The 18,462-nt window shown below is 26.5% G+C and overlaps 1 protein-coding gene across 1 annotated transcript in view; it reads right to left on the minus strand.

Moving 5' to 3' along the window:
* Positions 1-18,462, minus strand: part of LOC117174953 (receptor-type tyrosine-protein phosphatase kappa) — a 108,687-nt gene that overhangs the window by 44,719 nt on the left and 45,506 nt on the right. The window contains exons 3-4 of the mRNA XM_033364420.1: positions 14,207-14,283; positions 13,983-14,117 (exon numbers count right to left, since the gene is read on the minus strand). Coding sequence (XP_033220311.1) covers positions 13,983-14,117; positions 14,207-14,283 — 212 coding nt within the window. The remainder of the gene's footprint in view (positions 1-13,982; positions 14,118-14,206; positions 14,284-18,462) is intronic.

An 18,462-nucleotide genomic window follows, 5' to 3' on the forward strand; every position in this document is an offset into this window, starting at 1 on the left:
TCGCCTTCGAGCATTTGCAGAGTAAATATCGCGCGGGGAGTAAACCCTTTTTGTAGGCTCGAGTGGCACTGCTGTTGTAGACTGGCGTTGCTCGAGCGTGCCTTCCATTTTGAGAGCGTGACGAAAATCTAGATGCAGGTTTACTTCTCGCGCGATATTTACTCCGCAAATTCTCAAAGGCGACCGTTAGAGCTTGCATTTGTTAATTGGTTCCTGAAATCCGCCACCACATATCCTGGCCGAAAATACCTCTATTACTCCGTCTGCGATATAGAAAGTCAATTCTACTTATTATGAGACTTTGAGAGTGGGATAGAAACCTACAAAAAGGGTTGTCTTCTCGCGCGATATTTACTCCGCAAATTCTCGGAGGCGACCGTTAGAGCTTGCATTTGTTAATTGGTTCCTGAAATCCGCCACCACATATCCTGCCCGAAAATACCTCTATTACTCCGTCTGCGCTATAGGAAGTCAGTTCTACTTATTATGGGACTTTGAGAGTGTGATAGAATCCTACAAAAAGGGTTGTCTTCTCGCGCGATATTGACTCCGCAAATATTCGAAGGTGACTGCTCGAGCATGAATTTAGTTTAATACCATGTTTTTAAATTGACAAATAATCTTTTTTTTTAAATTTCAACAATTTCGTATAGAATAAACTTTTTTTTAGGAAACTCATCCTTTTGGCTTAAAAATTCAAACTTTTTGTTGAAAATTCAACTTTTTGGCTGAAAATCATTTTTTTTTACTCAAAATTCAATTGTTTCATAGAGAATTCACCTTTTTGGCTAGAATGGAAGATATGTTTTGCCCTAACAAGGCTTCTAAGAGTGAAGACTGAAGGCCTTAAGGAATACATCTTTTTGTTTGAAAATTGGTTTTTTATGTTGGTTGAAAATAATTTCTTTGAACTCTACTATTTACAGGGACTGCTCCATAAGTACTAGGACTGGCTGGAATCAAATGCAAGTTTGAACAGTCGCCTTCAAGCATTTGCGGAGTACATAGCTCGCAGAAAGTAAACCCTTTTTGCAGCCTTACGCCATGCTCTCAAAATTTGAGAGCGTGACAGAAGTCTGCATAAAGGTTTACTTCTCGCGCGATATTTACTTCGAAAATTCTCGGAGGCGACTGTTTGAGCTTACATTTGTTAATTGGTTCCTGAAATCACCCAGCACGTATCCTGCAGAAAATACATCTGTTGCTTCCCCTGGGTTATCGAAAGTCATACTACTAATTATCGAACTTTAAAAGTTTCGACGCAAGCCTGAAAAAGAGTTTACTTCTCGCGCGATATTTACTCCGCAAATGTTCAAAGGCGGTTCTTCGAGCGTGCATTTAATTCCATACCATTTTTTATTGGAAATTCATATTTTTTTAAACTACTACTATTTGGTATAGAATTAAATTTGTTGTAGAAAACTTATCTTTTTGGCTTAAAAATTAAAATATTTTGTTGAAAAATTAACTTTTAAGTTGAAAATGAATATTTTTTGGATAAAAATTCAACGAGTGTGAAGTTAACTGTACGAGACAGAGACGACCCCAAGATGAGCCGATGTCAAGCAGCACACGATATTTTTTCTAAAAAATGCGGAAAATTTTCGATTTAAGAAACAATAAAAACCAATTTTTTGAAAAATTATTTTTATTTTTGGAAATTTATGGTAAAATTACAAAAATTCCCTAAAAATTCTGGAATTTGTTGAAATTTTGGAATAAATTCCAAAAATTCTGAAAATTTATGGATAATTTGCTAAATTAAAAAAGTTTCCTAAAATTTATGAGAAATTCGCTAAATTTCCAAAAATTTCAGAAATTTATTAAAAATGGGCAAATTACAGCTAGACAAAGTATTTATATAACTGCTTTTTACCACGGTTTCGGAATTGGTCACTTCTCGTACGCAATACATGCCTCGAAAATCCAACATTTCGTGCGTGTGTTAGAAAAAAACATTTTTGTTGAAAAATCAACTATTTTCTAGAAAATTAGTCTTCTTGAGTCAAAATTTCAATTGTTTCGATAAAAATTGAATTGCTTGGGTCGATAATTCAACTATCTGGTCGAAATTGTTCTTATCAGTCAAAAATGAATATTTTTTTGGTTCAAAATTTAACGAATTGATAAAAAGTTGGTATATGATTAATTTTCTGCCATTTTTAGTTGAAAAAAAATGTCTAGAAGATTCAAATATTTTAATGGAATTTCTTTTTTTTAATACAACTATTTTTGATGCAAAATGAATTTTGTTGTTTGTTAAAATATTATTATTTATTGCATTTTTTGTGAAGAATATTTTTTTTTGTTGAAAAATTGATTACGTGGATTAAAGATAAAAAATTGTGTACATTTGTCTTGTTTTGTTCAAGATTCATCAATTGTGTAACTGTTTTAAAAAAATTGACCTGTTTCTCTTTTTTTTCGCTTAAATGTCTATTAAAAATTAAGTCATTTTTAATGAAAAGTTAACTATTATATTTATATTATGTTTTTATCAGTTTAATGTTCAATCTATACATTTTTAATTGTGATTTTTTTTTAATATTGCTACTAGTTCAAAAGTTAAAATACTTCGTTAAAAATGTATTTTATTAGCTTTGATTGAACTATTTTGTTGACAATTTAATTATACACTTAAAAATTCAAATATTTTGTTGAAAATTCTTATTTTGCTTGAAAGTGTAGCTACTTCGTTATGAATACAACTGTAAGGTTAATAATTATTTTTTTTAGTAAAGAATTCAACTATATGCTTAAAATTTAATTTTTTTAGCTTGACAATTCAACAATTTGGTTAAAAATTAATAAATTTTTGTAAAAAATTCAACTTCTTTGTTGAAAATTTGTTTTTAAGGATTTACGACCAAACTATTTAGTTAAAAATTCTATTTTGTTAGAAATTCATAATTTTTTCAAAAAATTCAAATATTTTGTTAAATATTTAAAATTTTTTACAAAAATTGTAATTACAACCATTAAAAACAATTCTGGTAAAAATTCATCCTTAACTTGAAAGTTTAACTATTTAGTTATAGATGAAACTGTTTGATAGATAATTATTTATTATTATTCTTTTTCAAACTCAATTGTTTATTTTAAATCGAGGTCTAAATTTTATTTTTGTATGCTGAATAATCAACTATTTGATAACAAATTTAATTATTTTGTTGAAAAATTAAGTATTTTTGTTAATAATTCCACTATTTAGTTAAAAATTCATTATTTTTTGAAAAAAAAACCAAGTTCTTTATTGAAAAATCACCTTTTTGGATTGACCGTTCAACTATCGGTTTAAAAATTCAACAACTTTGTTGAAAATTTAAGGATTTTATAAAAAGTTCAACTCTTTTGTTAGAAATTCATTATTTTTTCTCAAAAGTTCAACTCGTCTGTTAAAAATTTGTCCATCTAGATTGAAAATTAATTTTTCTTGGTTGAAAATTCAGCTATCTAACCAAGAAAGATTAATTTTCCTCTAGACAGATAACCATTCATCTAAAAATGGATTATTTAGATTATTAAATAAAAATATTAATAAAAAACTTTAAATTTTGAACATATTATTTAAATTTGCAACCAAAAGGTATATATTCAAAAAATGAATTTACGACAAAAAATAGAATAAAATATTAAGATAATAAAAATTAAAATTATAAGATAATAAATAAAGCAAATAATGAAAAAATTTAAGTTCATATTTCAACGAAAAAAAAATTGTATACCAAACCATATGAATTTTCAACCCAAGAGCTGAGATTTCAAATGAAAAATTCAAATATTTTAGAAAACCGTTTACTTTGAAAATCGAAAAAAAGTTTTCAACAGTAATTTGAATAGTAGAATTTACAACCAAAATATATACATTTTGGACAAAAAATATAATGGTAGACTTTTCAAGCAACATTACAAATTTTCAACACAACAGTTGCATTTTGGAACAAAAAGATTACTTTAAAAAAAATAGTCGAATTTCCAACAAAATAAAGAAATTATCAAATAAACAGTTTAATTTTCATCTGAAAAAATCAATTTTTATATGAATTCCCAACGAAAAATTGAAGAAAATAAGAGAATAATCAAATAAAATAATAAAAAATAATAAAATCATTAATTAATAAAATAATAAAAAAATTAAATAATTTCAAAAATATAATAGATTATATATATTAAACGAAAAAATCTAATACTAACAGAAATAAAATTTCAAGAAAGCAATTGAAAATTTAACTTTTTAGTTATAGATGGAACTGTTTGGTAGATAATCATTTATTATTATTCTTTTTCAAACTCAATTATTTGTTTAAAATCGAGTTGTAAATTTTATTTTTGTATGCTGAATATTCAACTATTTGATAAAAAATTCAATTATTTGGTGGAAAAATTAAGTATTTTTGTTCATAAATCTATTATTTAGTTAAAAATTCATAATATTTTGAAAAAAAACCAAGCTCTTTATTAAAAAAATCATCGTTTTAGATTGACCGTTCAACTATCGGGTTAAAAATTCAACTACTTTGTTGAAAATTTAAGGATTTTATAAAAAGTTCAAGTATTTTGTTAGAAATTCATAATTTTTTCTCAAAAGTTCAACACCTCCGTTAAAAATTTGTTCTTCATTGAAAATTAATTTTTCTTGGTTGAAAATTCAGCTATCTTCTAAAAAACATTGTTAACTTGTTGAAATATGAAAGTTAAACTATTTTTAAAATTCATTTTCTCAGATTTAAATTTAACTTTTTTTTTTAAATGCTTACTTTTTAGCTTGAGAGCTCAAATTTTTGGTTGAAAATTTATCCCAGTTACAAACAAAAACTTTTTGGTGAAAATTTAATGATTAGGTTAAAAATAAGCTAATTGAATAATAATTATTTTTGAAGATTTTATTCCCCTATAATAATAGGAGAATAAAATCCAATTTTCCCTTTTTTGATGACATGAAATTAAATAGTATTATTTCTCTCTGTAAATTAAAAGTTTTGTACATAAAATAGTTTTTTGTATTAATTTATGAATGTTTATAAATTTTTATATTTAGCCTTGAAAAAAGCATTTTTCTTCTCAAATCGAGGATGTAATAAGTTTGTCGAGTCCGCAAAATTCCGTATAGATGAAAGTTCAAGCGTCTGATATAGATTTGAATCAGTCTATGCGACACTTGATTGGAGAGATATTGAGTGGAAAAATTGAATTTTTACCGAGGATATTCCATGAGAATGGAAAATCTGGCTCAAAGGAAAAAACGGAAGAGATTTTGAGAATAATTTACTCTAATTTATGCAAGAACTTACTTCTACATTCCGAAACGTTAAATCTCCTATGTAGCGAAGCAAAAATCGTCAGAAAATGTTTTCAATATATTGAACAATTCGGCTGATTTTTCAACAAAATAGGGAAATTATAGGCAAATTATAAGGAAATAAATTCAATAAATAAAATGAGTAGGTGCCATGCTACATTCGGTATGAAATGATTTAAATTTAAAAAATAAATTTCCAACATAACAATTCAATTTTAAGCAAAAAGATGACTTCTCAAGAAAAAAATGAATTTTTAATTACTAACCAAATAGTTTATCTTTTAGACAAAGTATACGTATTTTAAATAAAATATATGAATTTTTAATTAAATAGTTAAATTTTCAACCAAGAAAATTTATTTTCAAAAGAAGAGTTAGATTTTAAACTAATGGGATAAAACGTCTGTAAAAAAATATTTTAAACTGAATAGTTGAATTTTCAACAACAAAAATTAATTTTTAAGTAACCACTTAAACTTCGAAGCAAAAGAAAAGAATTTTTAACAAAATAAATGAATTATCAACTTAGTAGTTGAATTTTCAAACGAAAAATATTATACTTTAAACAAAAACCAAATAGTTAAATTTTCAAGCATGAAAGATGAATTATTATAAAAATATTTTATCTCAACCTAGAAAGGTGATTTTCCTGCAAAAAGGTGAATTACTAAATCAAAAAAGATAAATTTTTAACCAAAATATAATTGTTGATATTTTAACTAAAAATAATTTTATTGAAATTAAAAATTAAAGGTTTTTTTCTTCAAAGGAATTTATTGTCAACAGAAAGCTTAAATTCTTAACCAAATAGTTAAATTTTTAGTTAAAAATAATTTTCACTAAATAAATGAATGTTAAACGAAGTCGTTTTAATTTCAACCAAGTTCTTGAATTTTCATTTAAAAGCAAAGAATTGTCAAAAAATAGTTGAATCCTTAAACAAATCAGATACTTTTTAGTTTAACTTTTAATTTCACGAATAAATTGTAACAAAACAGATAAATTTTCAGCCTAGAAAATTAATTTTTAACAAAATAGTTAAATTTTTATATGAAAAGTAGAGCCTTTTATTGAAAAATCTGAACTCTTAATTAAAAATATAACAAGGTATTAATATAATAATAAAGTCATTCAATAATTTGAAAAATATATGATAGTTAATATTTTAAACAAAAAAGGTTTGAAAATTATTTCTCGACCTTTGATTTTGAAACTGAAAAACATGAATTTTCAACAAAAAAGTTAATTTCCAATCAAAAATGATAAATTTTTATCCAATCAGTTGAAATTTTGAACTAAAGAAACGAATTTTTAACCTGATAGGAAAATTTAAAAAAAAAAAAACAAAGTAGTTAAATTTTTTAAGAAAAAAATTACATTTTCAACAAAATGGTCGAATTTTTTAAACAAAAAGTTAAATTTGCAACCAAAAAGCGAAGAATTTTTTAGAATACAGTTGAATTTTTAACACAAAACTTACTTATCAACCAAGAAAGATGAATTTTTATTTAATTATTTGAATTTTTAAACTGAGGAGACCAATTTTTAATCAAATAGTTGAATTTTCCAGAGATCAATGAATTTTTTAAAAATAGTCCAAGTTTTAACCAAATAGTTTTTTTTTTACCATAAAAGATGAATTTTTCAGAAGACAGTTAAGTTTTCAAAAAAAGTTCATTTTCAACCAAGAAAGATTAATTTTCATCTAGAAAAATAACCTTTCAACAAAAAATGGAATATTTAGATTATTAAATAAAAATATTAATTAAAAACTTTAAATTTTGAACATATTATTTAAATTTGCAACCAAAAGGTATAATTTGAAAAAATGAATTGACGACAAAAAATAGAATAAAATAGTAGGATAATAAAAATTAAAATCATAAGATAATAAATAAAGCAAATAATGAAATAATTTTAAAAATTTAGTTTCATATTTCAACGAAAAAAAAAATTGTACACCAAACCAGATGAATTTTTAACAAAAGAGCTAAGTTTTCAGATGAAAAATTCGAATATTTTAGAAAACCGTTTAATTTGAAAATCGAAAAAAAAATTTCAACAGTAATTTGAATAGTAGAATTTACAACCAAAATATATACATTTTGGACAAAAAATATAATGGTAGACTTTTCAAGCAACATTACAAATTTACAAAATAACAAATTTTCAACATAACAGTTGAATTTTGGAACAAAAAAGATTACTTAAAAAAATAGTCGAATTTCCAACAAAATAAAGAAATTATCAAATAAACACTTCTATTTTTATCTAAAAAAAAATCAATTTTTATATGAATTCTCAACGAAAAATTGAAGAAAATAAGAGAATAATAAAATAAAAAAATAAAAAATAATAAAATGATAAAATAATAAAATCATAAATTAATAAAATAATAAAATAATTTCAAAAATATAATAGATTATATATATATCAACCGAAAAATTCTAATACTAACAGAAATAAATTTTCAACAAAGCAATTGATTTTTTAAGCAAATAGTTGAATTTTCCACAAAAAAATAAGAATATTGAATTATTTATCCAATGTGACGAGTTTTCAACCCCAAAAAGATAAATATTAAAAAAACAGTCAAATCATGGCTAAAAAATGATAATTTTTTAACAAAATAATTGAATATTCAACAAAATAATTAAATTTTCAACCCAAAGAAATAAAATGTGAAGCAAAAATGTAATAGTAAAATCTCAAAGCAAAAATAATTAATTTTCGATCAAAAATATTTTGAATTTTGTATCTAATTCTGTTAATTCATTATATTATTTAAGGCCATGTGATGAGGGGGTTAGGTGACCAGATTCCTACATTACCGACACTTTTTTACTACCTAACTTATTTTTAAATTAAGTGCCACATCGAGTTGAAAATTTTGGATACTAAATAAGAAGCACTAATAAAGGTAGACTTGTCCCTAAATTTTTATAAAAATTAAAAAATTAAAGCAAACAATTTTTTTGCTTTTTTCATAATTATTAAAATTTAGGACCAGACCTACCTTTCTTAATGGTTCTTATTTATTATCCTAAATTTTTAACTTGTTGTGGCGCTTCGTGTGAAAATACGTTAGGAAATAAAAAAAGTGCCGTTAAAGTAGGAATCTGGTCACGTGACTCAATCGTCACATGGCCTTAATCAGTTTACATTCCAGTAAAAAAAAAACAAGATAAGGGCGAAAAACGGGATAAATGAGAAGTTTCTTCAAAATAGGGGAAAAGAAGGGAATAGTGGAAAGAGTGTGAAGTATACAATTATTATTTCTTAACATTGTTAATTTTTTTATACATAACTAATTATTATCACGGAAACTGTTAGAAGAATTATCTTCCGAAGTATGTAATTCGAGTACTAAGATTAGATTATATGTAAATTTACTCTTGCAGCAGTGTTGGAAGGCGTGAAAATGTGAGGAAGGCTGGAAAATTGGAAACCCATAAATTTGGAAGCGCATCATCCGTCAGACGTAAGTAATTAGTTTCGAACGAGTTTTAGTCTCACATGGCCCATCTCATGTTCCTGGCAATCGACCTTTGAGCTTTCATGAACACATCACTTTACTGGATTTTCGACTTTCTGAATATTAGTAGGTACCGTCAATCGGGGTAATTAGGGATCAAAATTTACGACTTCGCCAAAAATCAGAAAATGTACTGAATTTTTTTATACAGTACATAATTGTTCCTAAGTGTCTTCTGAAGATATCTCGCCAATTTCACTTCAATAAAAAATTCTCTTCAGAAGTTATTAATAATCAAAGTTTGATCCGCAGTTACATTCCCGATGGGGTTATTATGGATAAAAATTCGTAGCTTCGCCAAACATCAGAAATTAGAATTCATTTTTTCTTAGTATAAAATTGTTTTTCAAAGTCTTCTAAAGGTATCGTGCAAATTTCTGTTTAACAAAAAAACTTTGTCCGAAGTTATAAATAATCAAAGTTTGATCTATATTTATACTCCCGATGGGGTAATTACGGATCTAAATTCACGGCTTCGAAAAAAATTAGCAAATGTACTAAATTTTTTTGACCCATGTGCAATTGTTCTTAAGATTCTTCTTAAAATATCCTAAAAACTTTACATAACCAAAAAAGTTTCCTTTAAAGTTATTAACAATCTTGATCCGTGTTTATGGCACCATTGGGCTAATTATGGATCAAAATTCTCGGCTTCGAAAAAAATTAGCAAATGTACTACATTTTTTTGTACAATAAAAAATTAGTGTGAATAGTTTTCCAAAAACATCCTGCAAATTTCACTGAAACAAAAACTTCTGCTTCGAAGTTAATAATAATCAAAGTATGATCCATATTTACTCTTCCGTTGGAGTTATTATGGACCAAAATTCGCGGCTCTGCCAAAAATCAGAAAACGGACTAAATTTTTTAAATATTATGAGGAATTGTTCATAAAAATCTTCTGACGATATCTTGCAAATTTTACTTGATCAAAAAATTTTCCTTTGAAATTATTATCAATCAAAGTTTCATCCATGTTTATGGCACCAATGGGGTAATTATGGATCAAAATTCTCGGCTTCGGCAAAAATGAGAAAATGTACTCAATTTTTTTTCTACCATAAAAAATTGTTCTCAAGAATCTCCTAAAAATATCCTTGAAATTTTTCTTAAAGAAAAAATTGCCCTTCAAAGTTATTAACAACCAAATTGGATCCATAGTTACACTCCTCATAGGGTTATTATGGACTAAAATTCGCGGCTCTGCCAAAAATCAGAAAATACAAAGATATTCTGCAAATTTCAATTAAACAAAAAATGTCTCTGCGAAGTTATTAACACAATCAAAGTTTGATCCATGTTTACGCTATCATTGGGATAATTATGGATCCAAATTCTCGGCATTGCCAAAATTCAGTTAATTGCTGAATTTTTTCTAAATATATAATGGTTACCGAAAAATTTAATTTTTAAAATTTCCTGACTTTTCCTTTATTTTTATCTCGAAAAATGATTATTTCCCTTGAACATTAATATTCAAAGACCAGCATTTCAATTTTGAAACATTTTTAACATTAAATTTTTATTAATGGAATAGAATATTAAAATTTAAGAATAAAATTTCCAAATTTATTTATTTACTGTAACCAAAACAAATGACTTTTTATTAAAATAGTTAAATTTTCAACAAAATAGATAAATTTTGAACAAATTTATTGAATAAATTACCAACAGACATTCATTTTCAAAGAAATGTTCTAATTTTTAAATGAAAAAGAATAAACTATAAAGATTTGAACAAAAATAGTTGAATTTTCGACCAAATAATTAAATTTTTTAGAAGAAAATTCATTTTTGACAAAAAAGAACAATTTTTAATCCGAAAGTACAAATTTTCGGTCGAAATAGAAAAACTTTTTAAATTAAAGTTGAATTTTCGAGTAAAAAAGGATTATCATTTAATAAAATAATTAAATTTTCAAATAAATAGTTAAATTTTTTTCACTAACGATTAATTTTCAGCCAATAATGGATTAGTTAACTTTTTGGTTTAAAAAATTGATTTTATATCCAAAAATATTTTCAGCAAAACATATTTTAGCAAAATACTTAAATCTTCAGCCAAAAAAAAAAGATCTTTAGCAAATTAGTTCACCTTTCAACCATTTATTTGATATTTTAAACAAAAAATATTTGTATTCTTAATAAAAAACGGTTTAATTATTCAGAAAGTAACAAATTTTCAACAAAATTGTTATATTTTCAATTAAAAAATATTTTCTACTGCAAGATATAAATTCTCTACAATAAAAAAAGCAAAAAGATGAATTTTTGATCACAGGATAACTTTTTGACAAAATAGTTTAATTTTTAACAGAATAATTAAACGTTTAATAAAACCGTTTAACGTTTGACCAAATGCTTACATTTTCTACCTATGAAGATGAATTTTGAACCATATAGTCAAATTTGAAAAAAAAGATTAAACTTCCGTCAAAAAAAAAGTTCCATCTTCAACTAAATGGTAAAAATTTCCAAACTGAAAATACACATTTTTTTCAGAGACAGTTGAATTTTCAACCCGAATGTTGAATCTTTAACAAATAAATAAATTCTCAAAGAAAAAAGTAATATTTCATATTTCAATCAAAAAAAGATTTTTTAATAAAATAATCAACATTTGAATAAAAGATGAATTTTCAACAAATGAATATTTTTTCAAGAAACAATAGAAAAATTTTCTCGAAATTCTAAAACTTTCAGGCTAACAAAAAAATTTTCTCTACAAAAAATTTCATTTTTAAAGAAAAATATTAATTTTGAAGAAAAAAGTAGTGTTAAAAAAATAACTTTCAAATCAAACACTGAAATTTAAAAAGAACATAATATTTTATATTTTATTAAACAAAACGATTTTTCAAGAAAATAGTCCAAATGTCAACTAAAGAGATAAATTTTCAACAAATCAGAGTTTTTCAATAAATAACAGAATAGTTTTTTTAAACTGTTCATCTTTTAAACTAAAATACAAATTTTCTCCAGAAAAATTGAATTTTGAATCCAAAAATGCGAATTTTCAAGAAAAAAGTTAGTGTTAAAAAAAGAACTTTTAAATAAAACGATAAAGTCTCAAAAAGAATTAATTTTTTTCTAACAGAGTAATTTAAATTTCAAGTAAGAAGTTCTAATTTCAACAAATAATTTAAATTTAGATATTTCAGACTAAAAAGATTTAAATTTTTCATTAAAAATAGTTTAAATCAACCAAAAAATAAGAAGTTTCAATAAAATAATGAATTTTCGACCAACTTGAATTTTGAACTAGAATTTTTAACACAAAATACAATTTTCAAGGAACAGTAAACTTTTTACCAAAATAATTAAATTTTAACGCAAAAAGACGAGCTTTCAACCAAAAAGGAAGACTTATTGACAAAATCACGGAATTCTTAAAGATCACTCAATTTAAGACTCGAAAAGATTTCTAGAAGTTTAAAATTAAATATAGATTTTTGAAGATTTTCTATACAAAATTGTAAGTTTTTTAAGAACTTTATACGGTTTCAAGAAAAAAAATGTTCGCAAGATTTCTGGAAAAATTTCAAATGATTTTTTACTTCGACAAGTTATTTCTGAATGAAATTTTGAAAATATCTCAAAACATTTAGAATAATTGATTCAAATGTTTAAAAATACATACAAAAATTAAAAACATTTTTTAAATTTTGAAAGATTGTTCAACAATTTTACGATAAATTTCAGTCATTTTAAAAGATATTTCAAAGTTTTGTATAAATTTAAAAAATAATTTTGAAATTAAAAAGACTAAAATTTTTGTAATAAAATGTGGATTTTTGAGGATTTCGAAATAAGATGTGGAAGCTTTTTAAGGAGTTGAATGGCTTAAGAATTAAAAAAAAATGTTTTTTATGATTCCTGGGAATATGTAAAAATTTTATTTTCTATTTTAAAAACTTAATTTTTAGATAATATTCAAAAGCATTTTGAAATTTAAAACGCTTTTTTACTTTGAAATGTTAATTTTTAAAGACAATTTCAAAAGATCTCTGAGAATGTCGGAGATATTTAAATATCATTTAACTTAATTTTGAAAGAATAATGCTATGAATCATTTGAAATTAAAAGCTAAAGAATAAAAAATATTAAAATACAAAAATTAATTTAATTTGTCACTTTTAAAATAAGAAAATAACAGTTTTTCGTTTTATTTTTGTCTCCAAGAAAAGCTTAGATTTCTTAATTTAAGAAAAAATACTTTCTTCTCCCTTAATTTACCAATCGCCTCCCTTCCCCAAATTTTTTATCCACGATTTCCCCTTCCCATCGATTTTCCAGATGGCACTTCCCTTTTCCTATTTTTTCTCCCTTCTCCTTCTAATATTCATATCCAATAATTTCCCCTACTTGCCTTTTCCTTATTTCAGTTATTTTCCATGTTTCCCTTATTCTGCCTCCCCTCACTCCTCCTGATTCTCCTTCCATCACTTTTTTCATTTCACTTACTCCTCTTCCCCTAACTTCCCTTACCGCCCGTCAACTTATTCACCCTCACTTCCATTATTTTCCATCCTCACATTCCTGTTCACTCTTTCTGAATCCCCCTCCACGTATTTTCCCTACTTCCCCTTCCCTCCACGCCCCTCACTTCCCCAATTTTCCCACGCCACATTCCCCCTTACTGATGATTTTTTAATTTCACCTACTATCCTTTCCACCCTTCCCCTACCCATTCCCTTATTTCCCTTTACTTCTTCTAATTCCCCTTTCTTCGCCCTTAAAAGTTAAATTAGTTGTAATGGTTTATTCTGTAAGATAAAAAAACTTTCACTACTCGCTGTATCATATTCTAGCTTTGAATCCAAAATAGTTGAATTTGGAAGAAAAGAGGAAACGCAGGGAAATAGAAAAAAGATTTTGAACTCTACTTTTCTAAGCTTAAAATTTTAAATGATTTAAATAACAATTATATCTGAAAGTAGAAATCGAAATAAATCTTTCGATCAAATCAAGAATTGTTAGCTCCTTTCTCTCCCTTTTCTTGTACCTTCTCTTTCCATCTCATTTTACTTTATCCTCAATCAGAGGTTGAATCAGATTATGAATACCCTTTTTGTCCACAGGATTCTTTTCGAAAGCGGTGACATGAATTGATTTAAAAGCTATATCTATAAACTGTATAGACTGTACCTTGATGAAGTCGAAGGTTTTTGTGAGCATGACTATACATGATGCCTTTTCCTGCCAAACCATGCGCCAGAATTCAGTTACGGTGTTTTCCGTGGGACCCTGAGTCACGATGTAGGCGTTGGGCTTTAATAAACTCTGAAAGGAATGATAATGTGAAGGCTTACGGGAAAGCATTTTTTAAATTTATGATTCCGTAGCATGCAAGCTTGTATATTTGTACTCACATCGACGTACGATGCATTTACGTAATCCGAATCGGGCTCACCCGGTATCGAATCCAGCACCACCCTGTTGTAGTCATCTGAAGCAGAAGGAAATTTGAGAAATTTTACTTTTTGTGAACTCACAGTGAACTCTTACTTATTTCTAATCGTTCAGGATCGAATATTCCACGTGGCGAAGCTCCTTCACCTCCCAACACTGACCCTGTATGCTCTCTCCCGCGTCCGTATCTGACCAATTAAAAAGAGGACCGGAGAGAGGGTTCCCATGGTTACAGCGCGCACGTCGATAGAAGGCAGAGACAGCCAATGAACCCCGCTTGAGAAAATCACCGCGCGACTAGAGGCAGAGGTGGGGGCAGACTTGGAATATCCGAATGTGTTTCAAGTTTATGGGTCCGTTTCGTTCACGAGGCCCGCTAAAGATTCGTGTAGATTGTTCCTTTCATTGAAGATTCATATATAAAGTTGTTAAACGTTATTTGTCAAAAATAATACCTTGCTCTTTTTTACGCTTTAACTGCATTTAATTGTTGTCAAATCAATTTTGACCTAGTTTTGTTTATTGGGGACCGTTCATGAATGAAGTAAAAATTTTCTCTAAAATTCTGAATTTATTTAGTAATAGTTGATATTTTAAACAATAAAATATTTTCATTTCAAATCAACAGCTGTTGAATTGATTCAAAAAAATACGAATTCTCAGCCCATAAAGATTTTTAATTCAATAAAGGAAATACAAATGCATCCAAAATATTAATTTTTCAATCAAATAGAAGAGCTTTCTACAAAACAGTTGAACTTTTAACCAAATAATTAAATTTGCAACTAAGAAAAAGAAACCAGTTTTCTAGAAAATAGTTGAATTTTCTACCAAACAGGTTAATGTCGTACTTAACTGTTGGATTTTTAAACCAAAAGGACGAATTTTCCACCGAACAATGGAATTTTCAACTCGAAAATATGAATTTTTAAGAAAAATGTTAATTTAAAATCAAACACTTAAATTTTTAGCCAAAAAATTACATTTTTAGTTTAAAACTTTAACTTTAAACAAAACAAAAGAATTTTACGTTCAATTTAAAAACAGTAAAATTCAATCAAAGAAGACGTATCTATGAATTCCTAACGAGTTACCTTTAATTGTCACTCAATTTCACAGTCTCTTTCAATCTCTTTTTGTATCTCTTTTTGTATCTCTTTTTGTATCTTTTTTGATGTCTTTTATCCCTTTCTATCTCTTTCTATCTCTGCCTATCCTTTGCTCTCTCTCTTTATATTTCTTTTGATCTCTTTCTATCTCTTTCTATATTTTTCTACCTTTTTCTATCTCTTTCTATCACTTTAGAAATCTTTCTGCCCAAATAAAAACTATTGATCTAAATTAAATTTTAGATTTTCTGAAGGGGGGGGGCGTAGCATGGAAAGAAATTTGTAATACAAAAACAGGATTTGTTCATTTACTAAAAATTTTACTTTAACTGTCAGTTTTACCATATCTTTTTTTTCTTTTTACCTTTTTGTATCTCTTTCTAACTAAATAAAAGCTATGGAACTATGAAACTATGGAGCAATGTTGTGAAAGACCTGTATTAAAATTTTCAACTCTACAATGCCTTTTGTGTTCCGAAACTCTAGTTTTTAACCCCTACCTGTTTCACAAATATAAACATTTTTACAACAATTACATTTAATGAGATATACAATTACAGACAAATTTTCGTTACTATCGATATCTTTTGGATTAAGTAAAAATTTTTTGAGAGAGTTTTGATTACTAAAACATTGATGTTAACATTATGTTAATATAAACATTTATGTTGAATTTTTTAGCAATCTTTGCAAACTTTTAGAGAGTCCTTGAACATACGGTAACGTAACTTTTAAATTCGATTTTTGTACCTATCAACTCAATTATTTTTCTTACTAGAACCATTATAGATTTCATGAATTCGTTCTCGAATAATGTTATTTTTCAAAGGAAGCGGATAATTATTTTGAACTAAACTAATTTTAATTTGATCTAAATTTTCTTTCCTGAAGCTTATATCACTCAATTTTATGCACCTATCAATTAAACTTTTTATTAGGCCGACCGTTTGATAATATAAATTATGGGAATTAAAATTAAGATATCACAGAAAAAACAGAAGATGAACTTTACATCGACTTCCGACGAAAGATTCTCTGCAACAAAAATTAAGTTCACAGGATAAACTTTACACAAATATCGTTTAATCTTTCTTTTGTTTTTCCATGACAAACACATGTTTTTTGAAAGACGCGAAGTTAGCGAACCAAAACTTTATCGCTCTAAAAAATTTCCTGCAACAAATTTTATTCTTTGTTTTTTCTCTGATATACCAGATCATGACGCTCTTTAAACCCAATTGGTAAATTAACTTACCTTCAGTTGTTTTTATAATTTGTAACTCAAGTTCATTTATTGAATTATTATTTTCAAGTTCAGATATAAACTGTAAGGAATTTTCAATACTGTTAAAAGTATTTATGAAATCAATAATTTTTTTAGTAGGAACAATAGCTTAAAATACAAAACAATAGCTTCAAATACCTTTTATATAAAATAGGTTTCAAATTCAATGTTTTGAAAACTCTTGTTTCAACATCTTCTAAAACCAAATTTGAAACTGTAGGAGACAATGGTGAACCCATAGTATAACCATTTAATTGTTTATAATATTTTCCATTAGAAGTGAAAACCATGTTATTGAAAACAGTATTAGTAGCGACTAAAAATGCATTTTTTTTGTTATTTCAGTTAAATTTTTATTTTGTATCAGTTTTTCTTCGATGCAGTCTAATGCTAGATTTAATGGAATATTATCAAAGATTGAAACAATCTCCAATGAAACTGAGGAATTTGTTGAAGGAAATTTAATTTGATTTAAAGTGTCCTTTAAATCTCATCTATTTTTAAGAAATGATTCTGTGTTACCTAAAACTGGTTTGAAAAAATTAGAAATATATTTGGCTAAGTTATAAGTAGGAGAACCAATTGTGGAAACAAATAATCTCCATTTCAAATCTGAGTTTGGAACTTATGGAAGAGAATAAGCTTTATCTACAGTACTATTATGTGATTTTAATTTATATGCCGTTTGTTCATTTATTAATCTTTTTCTCTCTCATCAAACAGCTACATCACTCCGTTTTTCTTCTATTGTTATAAAAAGACTGGTTTTTATCCTTTTATACCAATTATAATTTTTAAGCATGTTTTCCACAGTCTTATTATAATTTTCTCTATTAGCTGTGACCGTTATGTTACCTTTATCTGCATTTACAGAAACTATATCTTTATTAGCCTTTTAAAAATTTTCAACAAGGTCAAAAGATTTCTCAAGGTTCTTTGAAGTTATTATTTCGATTATAATTTGAGATTAATTGAGTAACAATTCTTCTGATGCTAAGTTTCTGATCTTCATGCTCTACATTTTTGAAACAATTTTCTATACTAGCAACCATGATTTTGTACATTTTAATTTTATATGGTGGTTCACGTCATTATTAATTTTTGGTAATTGACATTAAACTATTGACAGATGTTTGACTCCAAAATTAATATTCTTGGATATTTACAAGATGAAAAGTACAGGTCATTTGTATTTCTTTTACTTTAAAAAAACTAATTTGTTTGTAATTATTTGTAAGAAAAGATCGTTATTTAAATATGATTTATTTAGATTCTTTGAGAAAGGCACGCAGTTTAAGCCGAAACGTCAGAAAGACCGAATTTCAATAAACGAACTTTCCAGTAATTTCGTTCTATTCTTTTAATTAATGAAGACCGATACTGAGCATTACATTCTGGACTCCAAAATAAACTTAGTTTAGGGATGCAAAAGAAAGAAACAAAACAAAAACACGATTCAAGATTGAGAATTCGCAGAAACCGGAAGTGCGAATAGGCTTTCAGAATTAGATAAACAAATGCACACATAAGGCAACTTCGGAAGCGCTGATAGAAAATAAAAATATAGAGGGCGCATCGGCTGTGATCGAGGATCTCATTGTTAAGAGTGTGATTGGAGTGTGTGGTACTGCAGTTGTAGGAAGAATGTCTGGTGTTGCATTGTGGAATGATGAAATTCAAGCGACCGCCCAAAAAAAGAAAGTAACACATGAAAGATGAATTAAAATCACAGACCTTAGCTATGAGGAGAGAAACAGATTTAAAAACGATTACAGACAAAGAAAGGAAAGTTAAAGTGCTAGGCAAGGAAAGTGAAGATTGA

This window comes from Belonocnema kinseyi, chromosome 6, assembly GCF_010883055.1.
Source record: "Belonocnema kinseyi isolate 2016_QV_RU_SX_M_011 chromosome 6, B_treatae_v1, whole genome shotgun sequence".
In the NCBI taxonomy this organism is placed as follows: domain Eukaryota; kingdom Metazoa; phylum Arthropoda; class Insecta; order Hymenoptera; family Cynipidae; genus Belonocnema; species Belonocnema kinseyi.